The sequence below is a fragment of the Oryctolagus cuniculus genome, chromosome 13 (assembly GCF_051225735.1).
Source record: "Oryctolagus cuniculus isolate XC-2025 breed Fujian yellow rabbit chromosome 13, ASM5122573v1, whole genome shotgun sequence".
In the NCBI taxonomy this organism is placed as follows: Eukaryota; Metazoa; Chordata; class Mammalia; order Lagomorpha; family Leporidae; genus Oryctolagus; species Oryctolagus cuniculus.
In genome coordinates, this window is record NC_142879.1 from 40,316,078 (window position 1) to 40,338,081 (window position 22,004).

Genomic DNA, 22,004 nt, shown 5'->3' on the forward strand with positions numbered 1-22,004 from the left:
AGAATTTGAGCCCACTCTGAGGGCAGAACAGATTCCCTGTGGGGTTCTTGGGAAAGAGCTTCGGATCTCTGGCTCCTGTGGGTATATCATTTGCCTGCTAACTACCTCCAACTTCGTTCAGCTGTGCGGAATTACTTCCCTTTTGAATCAAAAAAAAAAAAAAAAAAAGAGAGAGAGAGAGATTTACCACGCCTAACCTGGGAGTGTCACCTTTGGCACACCAAACAGAGCTCTCAGGCCACACCCATCTCAAGCCCTAAGGCTCCATCAAAAACAGATAGTCCACTTAATCTAGAGTCATAGTATAACAAGAAAAAGCACCACAGTGAAGAAACAAAATATCTCCAATATGCCAAGTAACAAACGCAAAAACCGAGGTAATAAAAACAAGGAAGTCACCATGACGCTCTCAAATGAAAAAGACACCCCAATTCAAGATTATGAAGATGATGACATAGAAGAAATGCAAGAAGCAGATCTCAAAAAATTGATAAGAACATTAAGAAGTTCTCAAAAACAAATTCTGGAACTACAGAAATCCTTAATGGACAAGATAGAAAATCTCTCTCGTGAAAATGAAATATTAAGGAGGAATCAAAATGAAACGAAACAACTAGTACAACAGGAAACTGTGATAGTGACTGAAGTGAAGAATTCAATAGATCAAATGAAAAACAAAATAGAGAGCCTTACAAACAGAATGGGTGAAGCAGAAGAGAGAATATCGGACTTAGAAGACAGAGAACAGGAAAGGATACAGTCAGACCAAAGAAAAGAAGAGGAAATTAGAAATCTGAAACATATTGTCGGGAATCTTCAGGATACTATTAAAAAACCCAACATTCGGGTTCTAGGAGTTCCTGAAGGCATGGAGAGGGAGAAAGGATTAGAAGGCCTTTTTAGTGAGATATTAGCAGAAAATTTCCCAGGTTTGGAGAAGGACAGAGAAATCCTAGTACAGGAAGCCCACAGAACCCCTAATAAACATGACCAAAAGAGATCCTCACCACGACACGTTGTAATTAAACTCTCCACAGTGAAACATAAAGAAAAGATCCTAAAATGTGCAAGAGAGAAACGTCAGATTACTCTCAGAGGATCTCCAATCAGACTCACAGCTGACTTCTCATCAGAAACTCTAAAAGCTAGGAGGGAATGGCGAGATATAGCCCAGGTACTAAGAGAGAACAACTGCCAGCCCAGAATATTATATCCTGCAAAGCTATCATTTGTGAATGAAGGTGAAATAAAGACTTTTCATTGCAAACAGAAATTGAAAGAATTTGTTGCCACTCGTCCAGCCCTGCAAAAGATGCTTAAAGATGTGTTACACACAGAAACACAGTCATCAATATGAAAGAAGGTAAAGGAAGGAAACCAAGGAAGGAAAGCTCACAGCAAAAGATCACAGGGAATTCAAAGCATATATTAGAACTTATCTTTGGCAAATGGCAGGGCAAAGTTACCACTTATCATTAGTCACTTTGAACGTGAATGGCCTGAACTGTCCAGTTAAAAGACACAGATTGGCTGATTGGGTTAAGGAACAAAACCCATCTATTTGCTGCTTACAAGAAACACATCTTTCCAACAAAGATCCATACAGACTGAAAGTGAAAGGCTGGAAAAAGATATACCATGCCAACAGAAATGAAAAAAGAGCGGGCGTAGCCATCTTAATATCGGACAACATAAACTTTACCACAAAAACTGTTAAGAGAGACAAAGAGGGACACTATATCATGATTAAGGGATCAATTCAACAGGAAGATATAACAATTATCAATGTATATGCACCTAACTACAGGGCACCAGTTTATCTAAAAGATTTATTAACGGACTTAAAGGGAGACTTAGACCCCAATACAGTAGTACTGGGGGACTTCAATACTCCACTCTCAGAAATAGACAGATCATCCGGTCAGAAGATCAACAAGGATACAGTAGATTTAAACGACACTATAGCCCAAATGGATCTAACAGATATATACAGAACTTTCAATCCTACAGCTAAAGATTTTACATTCTTCTCAGCAGTACATGGAAGCTTCTCTAGGATTGACCACATACTAGGCCATAAAGCAAGTCTCAGCAAATTCAAAAGAATTAGAATCATACCATGCAGCTTGTCAGACCATAAAGGAATGAAGTTGGAAATTAGCAACTCAGGAATCCCTAGAGCATACGCAAACACATGGAGATTGAACAACATGCTCCTGAATGAACAATGGGTCATAGAAGAAATCAAAAGAGAAATCAAAAACTTTCTGGAAGTAAATGAGGATAACAGCACAACATACCAAAACTTATGGGACACAGCAAAAGCAGTGTTAAGAGGAAAGTTTATATCAATAGGTGCCTACATCAAGAAATTGGAAAGACACCAAATAGATGAGCTTTCAATTCACCTCAAGGATCTAAAAAACCTACAGCAAATCAGACCCAAATCTAGTAGGAGAAGAGAAATAATTAAAATCAGAGAAGAAATCAACAGGATTGAATCAAGAAAAACATTACAAAAAATCAGCCAAACGAGGAGCTGGTTTTTTGAAAAAATAAACAAAATTGACACCCCATTGGCCCAACTAACTAAAAAAAGAAGAGAAAAGACCCAAATCAATAAAATCAGAGATGAAAAAGGAAATGTAACAACAGACACCACAGAAATAAAAAGAATCATCAGAAATTACTACAAGGACTTGTATGCCAGCAAACAGAGAAACCTATCAGAAATGGATAGATTCCTGGACACATGCAACCTGCCTAAATTGAACCAGGAAGACATCAAAAACCTAAACAGACCCATAACTGAGACAGAAATTGAAACAGTAATAAAGGCCCTCCCAACAAAGAAAAGTCCAGGACCAGATGGATTCACTGCTGAATTCTACCAGACGTTTAAAGAAGAACTAACTCCAATTCTTCTCAAACTATTCAGAACAATCGAAGAAGAGGGAGTCCTCCCAAATTCTTTCTATGAAGCCAGCATCACCTTAATTCCTAAGCCGGAAAAAGATGCAGCACTGAAAGAGAATTACAGACCAATATCCCTGATGAACATAGATGCAAAAATCCTCAATAAAATTCTCGCCAATAGAATGCAACAACACATCAGAAAGATCATCCACCCAGACCAAGTGGGATTTATCCCTGGTATGCAGGGATGGTTTAATGTGCGCAAGACAATCAATGTGATACACCACATTAACAGACTGCAGAAGAAAAACCATATGATTATCTCAATAGATGCCGAGAAAGCATTTGATAAAATACAACACCCGTTCATGATGAAAACTCTAAGCAAACTGGGTTTGGAAGGAACATTCCTCAATACAATCAAAGCAATCTATGAAAAACCCACAGCCAACATCCTATTGAATGGGGAAAAGTTGGAAGCATTTCCACTGAGATCTAGAACCAGACAGGGATGCCCACTCTCACCACTGCTATTCAATATAGTTCTGGAGGTGCTAGCCAGAGCTATTAGGCAAGAAAAAGAAATTAAAGGGATACAAATTGGGAAGGAAGAACTCAAACTATCCCTCTTTGCAGATGACATGATTCTGTATTTAGGGGACCCAAAGAACTCTACTAAGAGACTATTGGAACTCATAGAAGAGTTTGGCAAAGTAGCAGGGTATAAAATCAATGCACAAAAATCAACAGCCTTTGTATACACAGACAATGCCATGGCTGAGGAAGAACTTCTAAGATCAATCCCATTCACAATAGCTACAAAAACAATCAAATACCTTGGAATAAACTTAACCAAAGACGTTAAAGATCTCTACGATGAAAATTACAAAACCTTAAAGAAAGAAATAGAAGAGGATACCAAGAAATGGAAAAATCTTCCATGCTCATGGATTGGAAGAATCAATATCATCAAAATGTCCATTCTCCCAAAAGCAATTTACAGATTCAATGCAATACCAATCAAGATACCGAAGACCTTCTTCTCAGATCTGGAAAAAATGGTGCTGAAATTCATATGGAGGCACAAGAGACCTCGAATAGCTAAAGCAATCTTGTACAACAAAAACAAAGCCGGAGGCATCACAATACCAGATTTCAGGACATACTACAGGGCAGTTGTAATTAAAACAGCATGGTACTGGTACAGAAACAGATGGATAGACCAATGGAACAGAATTGAAACACCAGAAATCAACCCAAACATCTACAGCCAACTTATATTTGATCAAGGATCTAAAACTAATTCCTGGAGCAAGGACAGCCTATTCAATAAATGGTGCTGGGAAAATTGGATTTCCACGTGCAGAATCATGAAGCAAGACCCCTACCTTACACCTTACACAAAAATCCACTCAACATGGATTAAAGACCTAAATCTACGACCTGACACCATCAAGTTACTAGAGAACATTGGAGAAACCCTTCAAGATATTGGCACAGGCAAAGAATTTCTGGAAAAGACCCGGGAGGCACAGGCAGTCAAAGCCAAAATCAACTATTGGGATTGCATCAAATTGAGAAGTTTCTGTACTGCAAAAGAAACAGTCAGGAGAGTGAAAAGACAACCGACAGAATGGGAAAAAATATTTGCAAACTATGCAACAGACAAAGGGTTAATAACCAGAATCTACAAAGAGATCAAGAAACTCCACAAAAACAAAACCAACAACCCACTTAAGAGATGGGCCAAGGACCTCAATAGACATTTTTCAAAAGAGGAAATCCAAATGGCCAACAGGCACATGAAAAAATGTTCAAGGTCATTAGCAATCAGGGAAATGCAAATCAAAACCACAATGAGGTTTCACCTCACCCCGGTTAGAATGGCTCACATGCAGAAATCTACCAACAACAGATGCTGGCGAGGATGTGGGGAAAAAGGGACACTAACCCACTGTTGGTGGGAATGCAAACTGGTCAAGCCACTATGGAAGTCAGTCTGGAGATTCCTCAGAAACCTGAAGATAACCCTACCGTTCAACCCAGCCATCCCACTCCTTGGAATTTACCCAAAGGAATTTAAATTGGCAAACAAAAAAGAGGTCTGCACCCTAATGTTTATTGCAGCTCAATTCACAATAGCTAAGACCTGGAACCAACCTAAATGCCCATCAACGATAGACTGGATAAAGAAATTATGGGATATGTACTCTTTAGAATACTATACCGCAGTAAGAAACAACGAAATCCAGTCATTTGCAACAAACTGGAGGAATCTGGAACACATCATGCTGAGTGAAATAAGCCAGTCCCAAAGGGACAAATACCATATGTTCTCCCTGATCGGTGACGACTGACTGAACACCAAGAGGGAAACCTGTTGGAGTGAGGTGGACACTATGGGAAATGGTGGCTTAATCAGCATAGCCCTGACTGTTAATGAACAACTTAATACATTATCCCTCTTAGTAGTTTTTTTATCTGTTCTACTTAATATGACTGGTTTAGTTCTGTAATTGATGCACAGTTATTCTTAAGTGTTGAAAATTAACTGAAATGTGATCCCTGTTGAACATGGTGGTGGGAATGGGAGAGGGAAGAGATGTATAATTTGGGACATGCTCAGGCTGACTTGCCCCAAGTGGTGGAGTTGGAAGTATACCAGGGGATTCCAATTCAATCCCATCGAGGTGGCATGTACCAATGCCATCTCACTGTTCCAGGTGATCAGTTTCAGTTCACAGTTGGTCATGGTGAAGGGACTGGGAGTCAAAGGGAGCACATAGACAAGTCTAGTACCTGCTAACGCTAACTGATGGAGTAAATAAAGGGGAGAGTGATCCAACATGGGAAGTGAGATACTCAGCAGACTCATAGAATGGCAGATGTCCTAAATAGCACTCTGGCCTCAGAATCAGCCCTAAAGGCATTTGGAGCTGGCTGAAAAGCTCATGAGAGTATTTCAGGCATGGAAAGCCAAGACACTCTGGCAAAAGATCTCTGCGAGTGAGATCCCAGTGGAAAGAACAGGTCTTCAAAGAAGGAGGTACCTTTCTCTGAAGGGAGGAGAGAACCTCCACTTTGACTACGACCTTGTCTAAACAAGATAAGAGTCGGAGAACTCAGAGGGCTTCCATAGCCTTGGAAACTCATGACTGGAGCATAGGGAGATTACTGATGCCATAGACCGGAGTGTCAATTGGTAAAGTCAACAACAGGAGTCACTGTGCACTTACTCCTCATGTAGGATCTCTATCCTTAATGTGCTGTACATTGAGATTTAATGCTATAACGAGTACTCAAACAATATATTTTACTTTGTGTTTCTATGGGGGTGCAAACTGTTGAAATCCTTACTTAATGCATACTAAACTGATCCTCTGTAAAAAAAAAAAAAAAGAAATTATCAATTCCCAACTTGACTCTCACTGGGATTAAACATGACAATAGGGCTGCTCTGATTTCATCATCATTTGAAAAAAATCATCTATTATTTTTCACTTTATGTTTCTGTGTGGGAGCAAACTGTTGAAATCCATACTTAATGTATACTAAGCTGATCTTCTGTATATTAAGATAATCTAAAATGAATCTTGATATGAATGGAAGGGGAGAGGGAGTGGGAAAGGGGAGGGTTGTGGGTGGGAGGGACGGTATGGGGGGGAAGCCATTGTAATCCATAAGTCGTACTTTGGAAATTTATATGCATTAAATAAAAGTTTAAAAAAAATAGTCAAGAAAAGGGAATACTTTCAAATGCATTTTCTGAGGCTAGCATTACCCTATTACCAAAGCCAGACACGGACACCACAATGAAAAGACTGCTATAGGGCAATATCCCTGATAAACATAGACGCAAACATCTTAAACAAAATACTAGAAAACCACATTCAACAGCACACTTAAAAGATAATTCACAATAATGCAAGTAGGTTCAACACACAAATATGTGATACACTGTATTAACAGACTGAAGGATAAAACCCATATGATTGTTTGAATAGAAGAAGAGAAAGTATTTGACAAAACTCAACATCATTTTATGACAAACATTGTCAACAATTAGGTTGAGAAGGAATGTACCTCAACAAAGCTCACATGTGACAGAAAAAATCAAAGCTAATTATAATAAAGCTCACGAACATTTCAAGATTCTCTTCTAGGATTAGGAAGAAGACAAGGATGCCTGCTTTCACCACTTTCATTCAACATAGAACTCGGCATTGCAGGCATGGGAATTAGGCAAGTAAAAGACAAAAAGTCTTTGGGGTCAGTGTTGTGGCACAGCAGATAAAGCTGCCATCTACAACAAATCCTCACTGCTCTGCTTCTGCTCCCACTCCCTGCTGATGGCCTGGGAAAAGCAGTGGAAAATGGGACAAGTGTTTGGGCCCCTGCTGCCCATGTGGGTGACTAGGAAGAAGCTCCTGGCTTCAGTTGGCCCAGTACTGGTAGATGCAGCCATCTGGGGCATGAGCCAGTGGATGGAAGACCTATCTCTCCCAGTCTCTCTGTAACTCTTTCAAATAAATAAATCTTTAAAAGTAAATAAAGGGGGGGGGCGGTGCTGTGGCATAGCGTGTAAAGTCACTGCCTGCAGTACCGGCATCCCATATGGGTGCCGGTTCAAGTCCCAGCTGCTCCACTTCTGGTCCAGCTCTCTGCTATGGCAGTAAAGATGGCCCAAGTCCTTGGGCCCCTGCACCCATGTAGGAGACCTGGAAGAAGCTCCTGGCTCCTGGCTTCGTATTGGCTCAGCTCTGGCCATTGCGGCCATTTGGGGAGTGAACCAGCAGATGGAAGACCTCTCTCTCTCTCTCTCTGCCTCTCTGTGTGACTCTGAGTTTCAAATAAATAAATAAATAAATATTTTTTTAAAAAAGTAAATAAAACAGGCTGGTGCTGTGGCGTAGCAGTAACGCTGCCTCCTGCAGTGCTGGCATCCCATATGGGTGCCAGTTTGAGTCCCAGTGGCTCCGCTTCCAATCCAGCTCTCTGCTATGGCCTGGGAAAACAGTAGAAGATGGCCCAAGTTCTTGGGCCCCTCTACCACATGAAAGACCTGGAAGAAGCTTCTGGCTCCTGGCTTCGGATTGGTGCAGCTCTGGCCATTGTACCCAACTGGGGAGTGAACCAGTGGATGGAAGACCCCCCACCTAACTCCAGCTTTCAAATAAATAAATAAATAAATCTTGAAAAAAGGAAATAAAAGGCATCAAAATTATACAGAAATTACATTTTCCCTGATTGCAGATAATATAATTTTATATAAATACCCCCCCCCCAAATCTTAGGACTGATTAAGGAATTAATAAAGTTGAAGCACACAAAACCAACATACAAAATTCAGTAGAATTTCTGTATGCTAACGGCAAACTCCCTGAAAATGAAATCAAGAAAAAGAAATCCCATTTGTGATAGTACACACACAAAATACTTAGAAATAAATTCAACCAAGGTGAGGATCTCTGGCCTGACACTGTGTGCAGTGGCTTACATCACAGCTTGTGACACTGACATCACATATTAATGCCACTTTGAATCTGGGCTGCTCCACTTCCAACCCAGCTCCCTGCTAATGAGCCTGGGAAAGCAGCAGAAGATGGCCATGTGCTTATGCTCCTGCCACCCACCAGATGGAGTTCCAGGCTCCTGGCTTTGGACTGGCTTAGTTCTGGCTGTTGTGGCCATTTGGGGAGTGAACCAGGGATGGAAGGTATCTTTCTGTCTCTTCCCCTCATTGACACTCTACTTTTCAAATAAAGAAATCTTAAAAAAAAAAAAATAACAGGTGAAGATCACCACACCATTAACTATAAATGAAGAAAGAAATTGAAGACACAAATAAATGGAAAGATATTCCATATTCATGGACTTTAAAAATGAATATTGTTAAAAATGTCCAAACTGCCAGAGGAATATACACATTCAATGCAACCCCTATCCTATAAAAATACCAACGACATTCCTCACAGAACTAGAAAAAAATCCCAAAATTCATGTTGGGAAAACTAGGTATCCACATACAGAAGAAGGGCATTAGACCGTTATCTCACACCACATGCAAAATCAGCTCAAAGTGACTTCATTGTAATGCCCCAAACAGGAGAACCAGTGGAAGAAAACACAGTGGAAAAGTTCTATGGCAAAGGTCTGGGCGACGAGTTTTTGATATGAACCCCAAACCAAAGGCAATAAAAACAGACATGGGATTACAGTAAACTGAAAAGCTTCTGCACAGCAAAGGAAACAAAACAGAGTGACGAAACAATATACGGATTGTGACAAAATATTTACCCATTATACACTCACAAAGGGATTAACATTCAAAATATGTAAGGAACTCAACTCTACATAAGGAAAAAAATGAGCATGATTCAAAGATAGGCAAAGGCCCATTCAAAAACAAGACATAGAAATGGCCAAGAAGTATGTGACAAATGCTCAACATTGCTAGTCGCTATTTAAAAATAATAAAAATTAAGTGTACTGTACATTTCAAAATTACTAAGATTAAATCAAAAGATCTCACCAAAGAAAAATAAGTATTTGAGGTGATGGATATGTGAATTAGTTCAACTCAGGTATTCCACACTGTACTCATAATCCTAACATTAAACTCCATGAATATATACAACTATAATTTATCCACTTAAATATTTTAAGACAGTACAAAAATCATGAAATAAAAGACCTTCACAGGGGCCACCATTGTGGTATAGCAGGTAAAGCTACCACCTAATATGTACGCATCCCATACGGTAGCCAGCTTTTGTGCTAGCCATTCTACTCCTGATCCAGCTCCTTACTGTTGGCCTGGGAAGTGCTTGGGCCTCTGCTACCCACTTAGGATACCTGGGTGAAGCTCCTGTCTGGGCCTTTGCAGCTACCTGGGGAGTGAACCAGCAGATGGAAGATCTCTCTCTCTCTCTCTTTCAAAATAAATACTTAAAAAAAAAAGAACTTCACATTCATTAACAATTTTTACAACTAGGTTAGGTATATTGTCCCCAGTTTACATACAAGGAACCTGAGGTAAAAAAGAGGTAAGTGTATTAATATGGCCTTTTAAATAATAAACGGTACTCAGTTTTGAAAAGACCAATCAATTGAAACATAATTTGCATGTTAATTACATATTCTCATAAGTTTTAAAACACACATCAGTAATAACTACTTCTGTAATCTAAAATGTAAAAAACTTGTTTTGTTCCAGAGCGATATCTCCTGCCCCATTCTGACCTTTTCTCTCAGGAAGCCACCTTTCTGCTGTTGCAATAGGTTAAATTTGTCAAGTGTCTTGGATATAGGAGCATACACAGGGACTGCTTTGTGTTTGCCTTCCTTACATGTTTTCTAGACTCATTTCAGTTACTTTGTGTTGCAGCTCATTCCTTCTAAACTTGCTGATAACTATCCTTATGAATTAATATACACAATTTTTTCTTAAATATTAAGCTATTGGGAAACACATGCATTGTTTCTGGATTTTGACAATTTTGACTTTTGTCTCTTGTGAGCAAATTTCCTATGACAAAGGAGCAAGTTTGTGTATGGATTCGTTTTCATTTCCTGTGCGTAAATAACATGAACAGATTGCTGGATTGAATGACAAGTGAACATTTAACGTTCATAAAAAAGGTCAGTTTTCAAAAGTGACCATGTACCATTTTACATTCTCCTGCAGTCTATGCAACATCCTTTTGGCATTGGTGTTGCCATTATTTTTAATTTTATTCAGTCCAATGGATGTGCAGTAGATGATAATTGTAGTCATTAATGTACATTTTCCTGATGACTGATTTTTGGCATATACTATACCTCATTGCCATTTTTCTTTCATGAAATGTACACATCATTTTCCCATTGTTGTTGAGTTCTCTTACTAATTTCGCTTTTGCTTGTTCTTTGTATTTTTTGAAAATAAGTCCTTTGCTCAATACACATTTTAAGGATTATATGCTTGTAAGATGTTATTCCATTGTCTTCTTACATAATTTCTCAACAGAAGTCTTTGTAATGTCTTATTTTGTTTATTTCTTCCTCTCTTCACCCTTCTTCCTGTCTATTGTTGCTTTTAAGATTTCTCTGCACCAGTGTTTTTTTTTTTAACTTTTATTTAATGAATATAAATTTCCAAAGTACAGAATATGGATTACAATGGCTTCCCCCCATAATGTCCCTCCCACCCGCAACCCTCCCCTTATCCACTCCCTCTCCCCTTCCATTCACATCAAGATTCATTTTCGATTCTCTTCATATACAGAAGATCAGTTTAGCATACATTAAGTAAAGATTTCAACAGTTTGCTCCCACACAGAAACATAAAGTGAAAAATACTGTTTGAGTACTAGTTATAGCATTAAATCTCAATGTACAGCACACTAAGGACAAAGATCCTACATGAGGAGTAAGTGCACAGTGGCTCCTGTTGTTGACTTAACAAATTGACACTCTCGTTTATGGCATCAGTAATCACCCTAGGCTCTTGTCAAGAGCTGCCAAGGCTATGGAAGCCCCCTGAGTTCACTGACTCTGATCATATTTAGACAAGGTCATGGTCAAAGTGGAAGTTCTCTCCTCCCTTCAGAGAAAGGTACCTCCTTCTTCGATGACCCATTCTTTCCACTGGGGTCTCACTCGCGGAGATCTTTCATTTAGGTTTTTTTTTTTCTCCCCCCCAGAGTGTCTTGGCTTTCCATGCCTGAAATACTCTCATGGGCATTTCAGCCGGATCTGCATGCCTTAAGGGCTGATTCTGAGGCCAGAGTGCTGTTAGGACATTTTCATTCTATGGGTCTGCTGTGTATCTCACTTCCCATGTTGGATCCTTCTCTCCCTTTTTGATTCTATCAGCTAGTATTTGCAGACACTATTCTTGTTTATGTGATCCCTTTGGTTCTTAGTCCTGTCATTATGATCAATTGTGAACAGAAATTGATCACTGGGACTAGTGAGATGGCATTGGTACATGCCACCTCGATGGGATTGAATTCGAATCCCCTGGTATGTTTCTAACTCTACCGTTTGAGGTAAGTCAGCTTGAGCATGTCCTGAATTGCACATCTCTTCCCTCTCTTATTCCCACTCTTATATTTAACAGCGATCACTTTTCAGTTAAGTTTCAGCACTTAAAAAGAATTGTGTATTGATTACAGTATTCAACCAAAAGTATTAAGTAGAACAAACAAAAAAAAATACTAAGAGGGATAACATATTAAGCTGCTCATCAACAGTCAGGGTGAGGGCTGATCAAGTCACCGTTTACCAGTGGTTTTTAGTATTCATTGATTTTGGTGGTGTTTTCTTTTAGAATTTCACATTTGGGTTTCTTTGAGCTTCTCAAATCTATTGGTTTGCAGTTTTCATCAAATTTGGAAATTATTTCACCTTTTTTTAGATTCTTTTTCCTGCCTGCCTCTTTCTCATCTCATTGTGGGACTCCAGTTACACATGAGATAGATCACTTGGTGTTGTACCACAGGTAAATGAGACTGTTCTGTTCTTAGTCATTTTTCTTCTCTGTGCTTCTTCTGTGATAGATTTTATTGCTATTTTTTCAAGTTCAGCTTTTTTCCCCCTACAATGTCTAATCTACAATTAATCTTATTGAATGAATCTTATTTAAGATAATTGTATTTTTCATCATTTAAGTTCTATTTTTGGGTCTTTTGTATATTTCATTTGTCTATTTCTTATATTTTTATTACATTTTTATCTAAATGCTTGTGCATAATTATATAAGCTGTTTCAAGATCTTTGCCTAATGGTCTCTTCTTCCTTGTCATTCCTAGCTGTTTCCATTGATTTCCTCATTCACATGGGAGTCATATGTTCCTGTTTCTTAGCACATTTAGTAATTTGTGATATAAAATCAGGCATTGCTAATATTACATGTTATTTCTGATTAAAAATTTTTTAAAATTTGAGAGTCAGAAAAACAGAGAGGGGGAAGGGAAGAGGGAGGGAGGGAGGGAGACAGAGAGAGATCCTGAGCTCCTATCATGGGCTCACTTCACAAATGCCTGCAACGGATCTGCCATGTAGGTGACAGGACCCAATTACTTGAGCGATCATCACATTCTTCTCTGGCCAGCCAACTCTTACTCCTCCTTCATATTTTAATACATTTTTTTCTAGCAAAAGAAAAAAAACCACCTAAGTTTTATGAGGTACTTTGGTAAGTATTTTCTGCCAGATTAGACTCTCTGAATGATTCTCTCTCTCACCATTACATTCCAGGGCTTAGTACAATGCCAAGCCTACAATCAATGCTTAATAAATGTTTATGGATGGCCTGAATGAATAACTGAACAAACAGTAGCTAGTGTTAAGAATTCCTACCCATAAGCAGGGTTGTGGTTCAAATCAGAGTGCTTGTGCAGAGAGTGGCTGGTCTATAAGGCTCTGTGTCCTGGAGACTCACATGGGTGACAGTTAGGAGCAGTGAATAAAGAGGCAGTTATTGCAGGTGCGCTAAGTTTTCATACTTTCTCAGCTCTGGAATATTCATGCAGATTTCAAACCACTGTAGTCCCAGGGGAGATTTGCTTGCCTGGAAGCCTCCCTAAAACAAAGTCATCTCTACTGCACAGTAAACCCTAACAGGCACTGGTATTCAGAGATTTTTGTCAGGTGCTCCATAACTGGATGGAGTTTACCTCTTAGTGGAGGAGACAACCGACAAACAGGTACTGAGCCTAACTCCAGGTAAGGGTGCATGTTATTGCTCAAAATTATAAACAGGGAGAGGAGGGAGGGAGTGACATGGGAGGTGATTTTATTAGTGATAATCAAGAAAAAAATTTTTTAATGAAGTGATATTTGATCAAAGACACAAACAAGTAATGCACATTAGAATTTTCAGAGAATAATATTAATCATATACTTTATAAATCCCTATTTCAAAGTTATAGATCACTAATCTGAAAGATTCTTATGCAATAGGAAATACACAATTTTCAAAATACTTACTGCCAATAGGTTTGTATTTTTTCTTTGAATCTCAGATTCCAACAGCGTGTGGCTCACGTGTATGGCGGTATCCACATAGGGTAAGCACTTTGACTGATAATCAAGACTCACAACTTTGAAAATACCAACATGCTTTTCAATAACCATGTTCACCATGTGCTTAAGATAGTTTCTCAGTTTATTGAGAATAATTTTAAACCGCTCTGCAGTCAATTCTCCCATAGATGGCAATTTTGTACTAATGATCATGGCCTTCCCTATCATGGTGCTATACTTGATAAACATGCAGCTGTAATCATTAACGAGGCCCATGGAATTACCAATGATCGTCAGGAGACTCACAATCTGTAAATACACAGGTGAAAGAGTTGTCAGAATTTTTATTCTGAGAGCAATAAAAATGTGATCTGATATATTAATAGTCTTATGTGGAGTACATTTTGTTCAGAATCTTTATAAAATGTTTAAATACATTGGAAACATAAGTGTAAGAAACATAGGTGGCTTTCTAAAATTTGGATTTCATGCAAAGGCTTACTAGGCTATTTAAATTTAAAGTTAACCTCTGATTTTTAGTCCTGTGCTGGAGAGACAAATCACTTATTTCCTTGCTTATCACATCACTTTACAGACAATGCTCTCTGTATAGCCTTGGAAAAGGCCAGTCCTATAGAATATATGATCTCAGCCAATTCCCAAGACATAGCTACTTTGGATAGGGTAGAATCCTGACCCAAACAAAGCCAATTACATTCTCTGTGAATTTGAACAAAAATATCTAGCTAGATGGCAATGAGATGATTTAGGGTATGGCAAATCAACATATGGACAAGCAAATGTTATGGGAGCCATACAAGAGAGAGCTCATCTTCATAATGGAAGCTGGAGAAAACACTCAGAAGTGAGCAGAGATGTGAGATTCTGGGGAAGACAAATGGAAAAGTAACCTGGGAATTAGTTTTCAAGTTGACATGAATTATGATACTCTAAAATCCATTTCATCTAAGTGAATTTCTATTCCTTAAACCAAACACTCCCTAAAGACCAATTTTTTTAAAACTTACTTTGTTTTGATAATCAGGATCCATTTCAAAAAGTAGCTGACAATCTGGCCATGTAGTCTTCTTAGGTTTTGTTAGACTTTCTGTATCATTCGATGAACTTATGATTGGAGGCAAATCAATAAATATAGACAGGCGGTCATCTTGGCAAAGGGGAGTGATTGTGGCTAAAACATATAATTCAAGAGTTAATATTTTCAGGTGTCTTAAAAGTCACACTTTATCAATATGTTCCTAAATCTGTGTATATGAAATACATGAAATTTAAATACCTTAACTACAATTTTTTAAAAAGTCACACTTCAAAATGACATCTAGAACTGCTCAAAACTGAGGCTTATTTGTTGTGAAAGCTAAATGTTATTCTGTATGATAAGTGCAATTTAAAGATGGGCTCAGGTTTGGATTACATATTATAGAAATAGAAGATTCACAGGAAATGGGGTGATGGTAGGGGAGGTATAATTTTTTTTTTTTTGACAGGCAGAGTGGACAGTGAGAGAGAGAGACAGAGAGAAAGGTCTTCCTTTGCCGTTGGTTCACCCTCCAATGGCCGCTGCAGCTGGCGCGCTGCGGCCGGCGCACCGCGCTGATCCGATGGCAGGAGCCAGGAGCCAGGTGCTTTTCCTGGTCTCCCATGGGGTGCAGGGCCCAAGCACCTGGGCCATCCTCCACTGCACTCCCTGGCCACAGCAGAGAGCTGGCCTGGAAGAGGGGCAACCGGGACAGAATCCGGCGCCCCGACCGGGACTAGAACCCGGTGTGCTGGCGCCGCTAGGCGGAGGATTAGCCTAGTGAGCCGCGGCGCCGGCCGGGGAGGTATAATTTAAATAGAAAATGAAAATAAGTCACTGAACAAATATTCATATTTGGGACTTCACATCATTAAGAGAATGCAAAGGTTAGAAAACACCTGCCACCCACATGGTAGACCTGGTTGAAGCTCCTGCTTCAGCCTGGCCCAGTCCTAGCTGTTGCCATCAATGCATAAACTAGTATGCATACATGTATTTTCTGCATCTCGTACCCGATGTATCTGTAAATAGTGACACTCCATAGCAATGAGCACACTGAGAGTCTAGATCTTAGTTCCTACATTTCATTCTCTCATTCTCAATAGAGAAATAGTTGATTCCGGGCTAGAGCAAGGAAAATACAAGATGAGCCTGAAAGGATCCTAGGGGGACAGAAACGAAGGATGTGGCCACAAACAAAGGAAAAGGATGAGATGAAAGAGCACAGGAGCCAGCTGGAGAGAATTCTCTTCCAAAGCAAGGCTGCAACAGTGTCAGCAGCAAGAGAAATTGGCAGTAATACTGATTTATACTCCAAAGACGGAGACAAAGAGTAGTGGACCCAGGAAATTTATGGTGAGGAAAGGAGTAAAAGGAGACCACTAACAAATGTTAAAAATATTACAAAGCTTCATCATAATTCAAACAATATAGTATCAGTATCTAAGTTACAGACTTGTAACTGTGTAGTCCAGAAATAAAATCAAATCATACTGGAATACAGTAAGTGATGAATACATGTGTCATTTCCAATCAGTGGGCATGAGGAATGGATTGCTCAATAAATAGTGCTGTGACAGATCAGTCATTAGTCATCCAGGTGGAATATTAAAGGTGAAATACTAATTCATAACACATGCCAATAAATATCAGAGTGTCAAGTATTTATGTGTAAAAATGAGATCATACTAGGATTAGAAAGTGGGACAATGTTTTAATAATGTTATCATGGGAAAGGCCTAACTATGTTACTATCATGCCTTGAAACTTTTATAACAATTCTAAAAAAGTATCCTTTCAAAATGGTGTTATATATGGGAAAACACATTACCATAAAATTAAGCCAATTACCCACTGGGATCAGTTTTTAAAAATTCTTATTGAAGACCAAAGGTTAATTTTTCTTAATCTAACAGAAAATCATAGAAATGAATAAGATAAAGACTTTTGGCTCAACAACTTCAACTCTTATACAATTATTTTAAGATCAGTATAAGCCACAGCCATACAACAGAAGATATTGATTGCATCATTGTCTATAGCAATGAATATTTGTTTATTATTATGGTCATGGTTAGGTATATTATGGTACATTGATGTGACAGATTTATACAGCCATCTAAATGATAATCATGAGAACGCATGCACATGCAGCCATTGGAAAATATCTCTAATTCTAAATGATCACAAAATATTTTACCTATAAAGTTTGCTAATTTATAAATATGTACATATAATGCAAAAGGAAAATAACTGCTATATATTAGTAGCTGAAATGATGGGGTCATTTAAATGTTTGACTATTTCCAAGATAAATAAATATAAATATACACATATTTACATAGATTTATATTTACATGCAGATTATTATGTATGTATAGAAAAATATATGAGGGACTTGAACAATTCATGGAAAAATGGAATTAAAATTTTTTTTGGTTCAAACCTTTTTGAAAACTGTGCATAGTTTTTTTATAATGTGCATTTTCCATGAATTTTTCAAAGGGCCTTATACTAGTGAGTCCATATTGATACAAGTAAGTAAAAAAATAAACATATAGGGAAGACACAGTTATTCCCGACAGAAAGATTCCAGTTTGTCCATGTGTAAGAAATGACATAGAAGGTCACTGTTGGAATGCTACAGTAGTAATTGCTGCAGGCACAATTCAGTGATGGACGCCAAAATTAGTGGGCCAAATTTTTAAGAGAAATGAGGTATTTGTATAGTTTTTCAAATTTCCTCCCCTCCCCCTAAAGTTCCTGTATTTCCTCTTGTGATTCATAAATTACCAGTGGAGAGACCTGGCAGACCTTAGCCAAGTGGCCATGGTGAGTATCACCCATAAAAAGATATACTGACATCATGTGCTACATGGCTCAATGCTTTGAAAAAGTGGCCCAACCACTGCGATCGTCATCGTCCAACTGCAAAACTGCCTCTCATCAAGAGGCAATGCCATCAACCCAAAGTTAATGGACAGTCTACACATTAACTGAGCAGTACTCATCCAAAGACAAGGCCAGACTGAGAAAATGTCATGATCAGAAAAGATCCAAGACACGTAACACTAAACATAATGTGCAGTCCTAGACTAGATCCTGAAACTGAAACAGATCATTAGCGAAACATCTGAGAAAACCCAATCAAAACCTGTCATTTCATTAATACTACTGTTTTAATGTTAATTTTGTAATTTTGATATTTACACTGTGGTGACACATGTGAAGAGACTGCAGGAGCACTGTACAACCCTGGTCTCAAATTACATCATAATAAAACTTACGGAAAGTCAAGTGGTAGAAACATTTCATCACATGGAAAAAATGTAAAGGTTAAGATATTCAGGCCCAGGAAATCCAAAGATGCAAAACTGAAAAATCCAAAGGAGAAAAACATATGGAGAGATTGCTAGAAGACTTAGTTCTTCAGAATGGAAAGCGTAACTGAAGTTCAAGAAATATTAGCATGGCATGATGCAACTCCAAATGATAAATTACTGCACAGAAATTGGTTTACAAAGAAGGGAAATCATAGTAGCATCAGACTTCTCATCTTGCATTACTGAAAGCCAGGAGGAAGTCCAACAAATCTATAGACTGCTGAGGAAAATGAGGTGGGGCAGCCTAACGCGATGACAGTCGTCTCTGCAATATTTGTTAAGTGTATGATACTGCAAGATACTATTATCTATGGATTTTTGCTAAGCAAGAAACCCCTATCTGACTGATTCAAAATGCTCTAGAGAAAGGATTTTAAAAAGTATGTGATATTTCTTATATTTTTTAGGAAAATCCATGTTTGATCTTTATTATACAATGAAAATACTTATAAGTAGGTATGATATTTCAACGGACAGGCTGATAGTATTTCAGTTAGCTTTGTAGAAAGAGGACTCTTAGTAGATATTGGGAGTTGCAAAGCATAGTGAAAAAGACTGAGTTCCTAGGGCTTGAAAAACAGAAGGCAAATAATGGATTAGATACCAGTTTAAGCCAGAAAGATCACCCTTTAAACTCAGCAAACCATGCGATGTCACTGGAGAATGATATAATATTTAAGGACTGTTAGGGTCCAGTTTTTTTTAAAGATTTTTTAAAAAGGTTTATTTATTTATTTGAAAGAGTTACAGAGAGAGAGAGAGAGAGAGAGAGAGAGAGAGTCAGAGATCTTCCATCTGCTAGCTGATTCTCCAAGGGGCTGCAATGGCCAGGACTGGGCCAGGATGAAGCAAGGAGTTTTATCCAGGACTCCAACATGGGTGCAGCAGCTCAAACATTTGGGTCATCTGCTGCTGCTTTCCCAGGCCATTATCTTGGAGATGGATCAGAAGTAGAGTGGCCAGGACTTGAATTGGTGACCATATGGGATGCTGTAATCATAGGTGGTGGCTTAACCTGCAATCCCACAACTCTGGCCCTTAGGATCTTTATAAAACTTATCATGGAAAATAAAAAAGTATTTGGCTAGGCTACTTGTTGCCATATAATTTCAGGTGGCTATACCTATACATAGCAGGAACAGAGTGAGATCAAATCTATTTAAAGTATAAAATGTTAGGCCATGACATGAAAGCTTATATTTAAGTGTCATACAGTTCTCTAGTACATGATTGGAAATACTGAAGCCTTGGCCGGTTTTCCTAATTCCCACCTTTTTTTTTTTTTTTTTTTGACAGGCAGAGTGGACAGTGAGAGAGAGAGAGAGACAGAGAGAAAGGTCTTCCTTTGCTTTTGGTTCACCCTCCAATGGCCGCCATGGCTGGCGCGCTGCGGCCGGCACACCGCGCTGATCCAATGACAGGAGCCAGGTACTTCTCCTGGTCTCCCATGGGGTGCAGGGCCCAAGTACTTGGGTCATCCTCCACTGCACTCCCTGACCACAGCAGAGAGCTGGCCTGGAAGAGGGGCAACCGGGACAGAATCCGGCACCCCGACCGGGACTAGAACTCGGTGTGCCGGCGCTGCAAGGTGGAGGATTAGTCTAGTGAGCTGCGGCGCTGGCCGCTAATTCCCACCTTTTCATGTGCTTTCTGGTTAGATGTATAATTCATATATTTTCAAATAATTCCAAATGTACATTTCTGATTCCCAAAGAATGAATTTGTGATCTCCCCAAACTGTATAATATCTGTCACATCCTTGGGTAAAAGCTTCAGATGCTAACATTTAAGAAAATATTGCCAAAGAAGACAACACATTGCTCTAAACATTTAAAGTACTCACTTATACATTTCTCAATATTAGCCAGCATATTTTGAATTTTTCTTGAAAACTCCAATCTGTTAGGATCTATGAAGAGATCCATGTGGCATTCTGAAAGTCTAAGAGAGAAAACAGTGAAAGCACTGTGCAGACTATAGTAAGAAACATAAAATACAGTTACTTGTCATTTTAAATAAATGAAATCCCAACATTTGCTCCAAAATGAATGCAACTGGACATAATTATACTAAGTGAAATAAGCCAGACCCAGAAAGACAAATATCACATTTTCTCCTATTTGTGGAAGTTAATATAGAGTACAAAATTCGTGTGGATGTCATAGTTTGCTATGTAGTTAACTACTGCTTCACTGTGTCATACCACGTACATGACAATATACCCTTCTTTACCCACATTATCGGCAGTAGCATGAATCCCTCACACTGTGATATTAATATTTGTTTCCAAGAAAAGTAGTATATATGTGTGTATATATATATATGTCTGCATATGAAATGAATGTGGCAAAATGTTAAAAGCTATTCAATTTCAAAGCTCAAAAGACACTTATGAAAAAGGAAACAAAAAAGACCAATACTTACTCATTGTATACGTTTCTATTCCCAAACTCAGTTGTGAATTCTCTGTCTATAAGCAGCCATTGAAACAAAGAAAGAATAACAAGTTGATTGATAGTTTTAACAGATAAATGACAAAATTTGATGTATGTCAGTGCTTTCCAGACAGCCTAAGAATCAGCTAGCGAGGTCACAGAAAGGCAGCATTCAGATGGTGGGTTCCACCCCCAGGGAATGGAGGCACTCAGAAATGGAGCCAGGAGTCAGCCTTGCTAACACACACACTGGGTACTGCTCCTGCTGCTGGAGGGCCAGGCCCTCTCAGCAAGAAGCTGTGTGTGTATCGAGATGAAATGAGGGCCAGTTGTTAATACTGACATGAGCCACAAATGGTCTGCATGGTCACGCTCACTTTTAGTACCATTTAAAGTGGATGAGAACCACCATCTATAAACTGATAATACACAAAATGATTGAACTTCTCCCACCTGGTCTTTTCCCGCTCCCTGCAAGGAATCTCGTGCGTCTTACCTGAAAGAATTTCCTCGAGACTGTAGGTGGAGATTTTTTTCTCGGCTTTCAGGGGCAGCTCTGCAGGTGAGTAAGTACCTGGGTCACAGAGGTCTTCATATTTGGATGATTCAGCTTCCTCAGTCAGCTCGGATTTCTCACTGTGCTGGTCAGACTCAGGAAGGGTCTCCTTCGAGTCTTCTGATGACTCACTCTCCGCAAGATTCCTCAAGTGCAGATTTACTTCAAATATTGGTGCGTATATTGTTCTCAAGTTCAAAGTCTAATTGAACAGATACGTAAGTGTGCCAGTGACAGCCAGAACTAGTGGACAATGCAAAACTTCGATTTTAAATGATAAATTATAACTCCAGTATAACTGAATAGCCCTGTATTACCACATAGCTGATGCTTGTGTGTGAAAATGAATTCCACATGAAATAAATGGTATATTATAAATATGGCACTCCCCCCACCCCCATACTACCCCAGGGTAGCTACATGTTAGCTACTTGAGAGGTTATCAAAAATATAACACAAGAGATTTAAGGGCAGGATCCAGGACTTGGGAACATCTAAAAGCTCAACAGGCAATGTTACACTGTACCCAGGTAAAGACTTCAATTAAGAAATACACTTCAGGATCCCAAGATGGCAGATTGGGAAACAACATACTGCGCTAGGCTAGGGATAAACAGTGGGAAAAAAAGTGTAGGAAGTGCACTCTCAGCAGGAATTGGAGAGCA

General features: G+C 38.9%; 1 protein-coding gene across 1 annotated transcript in view; it reads right to left on the bottom strand.

Annotated features, from left to right (window-relative positions):
• Positions 1–22,004, bottom strand: part of DNAH14 (dynein axonemal heavy chain 14) — a 321,439-nt gene that overhangs the window by 235,926 nt on the left and 63,509 nt on the right. Inside the window, exons 13-17 of the mRNA XM_089311474.1 lie at positions 21,280–21,541; positions 20,773–20,818; positions 20,192–20,289; positions 14,955–15,118; positions 13,891–14,235 (exon numbers count right to left, since the gene is read on the bottom strand). Coding sequence (XP_089167600.1) covers positions 13,891–14,235; positions 14,955–15,118; positions 20,192–20,289; positions 20,773–20,818; positions 21,280–21,541 — 915 coding nt within the window. The remainder of the gene's footprint in view (positions 1–13,890; positions 14,236–14,954; positions 15,119–20,191; positions 20,290–20,772; positions 20,819–21,279; positions 21,542–22,004) is intronic.